This window comes from Nanorana parkeri, unplaced genomic scaffold (assembly GCF_000935625.1).
Source record: "Nanorana parkeri isolate BGI_ZX_2015 unplaced genomic scaffold, ASM93562v1 scaffold3369, whole genome shotgun sequence".
Classification (NCBI taxonomy): Eukaryota; Metazoa; Chordata; class Amphibia; order Anura; family Dicroglossidae; genus Nanorana; species Nanorana parkeri.
This window is the reverse complement of record NW_017309637.1, coordinates 32,653-33,005: the sequence shown is the minus strand read 5'-3', so window position 1 is coordinate 33,005 and position 353 is coordinate 32,653. Positions and strand designations below refer to the sequence as shown.

At 59.2% G+C, this 353-nt stretch overlaps 1 protein-coding gene across 1 annotated transcript in view; it reads left to right on the top strand.

Annotated features, from left to right (window-relative positions):
• The first annotated feature begins 137 nt into the window (after positions 1 to 137).
• Positions 138 to 353, top strand: part of EIF4A1 (eukaryotic translation initiation factor 4A1) — a 20,186-nt gene continuing 19,970 nt past the window's right edge. Inside the window, 1 exon segment of the mRNA XM_018574922.1 lies at positions 138 to 219. Coding sequence (XP_018430424.1) covers positions 197 to 219 — 23 coding nt within the window. The 5' untranslated portion in view covers positions 138 to 196.

Below are 353 nucleotides of genomic sequence, written 5' to 3'. Positions count from 1 at the left end.
AATGGTGCTCCGAGCCGGTCGTCTGCTGGAGTGATTGGCGGACGTTTAGTCCAATCAAAGAGTAGGAGCGCTGGCAAGCGGCTGTTACGTTGTTGGAGACCGGTGAGGGACGGCCAATAGGAGCAGGACTGGGCGGAGCTCCCGGGTGGGTATATAATAGGCGGTCGCCGGCTTCGAAGAAGCTTCCGCTCTGAGAATGTCTGCGAGCTACGATAACCGGTGAGTGATGGCAGCGTTGAGGGCCCGAGGCCCCAGGAGAGGCAGGGGTGGGGTAGAGGGACTGCTGGGAGATAGATTCGGGTGTTTTCTCTGGTATAACGCACGAAGCTCCCGTCATGTCGGATTGCTTCCCC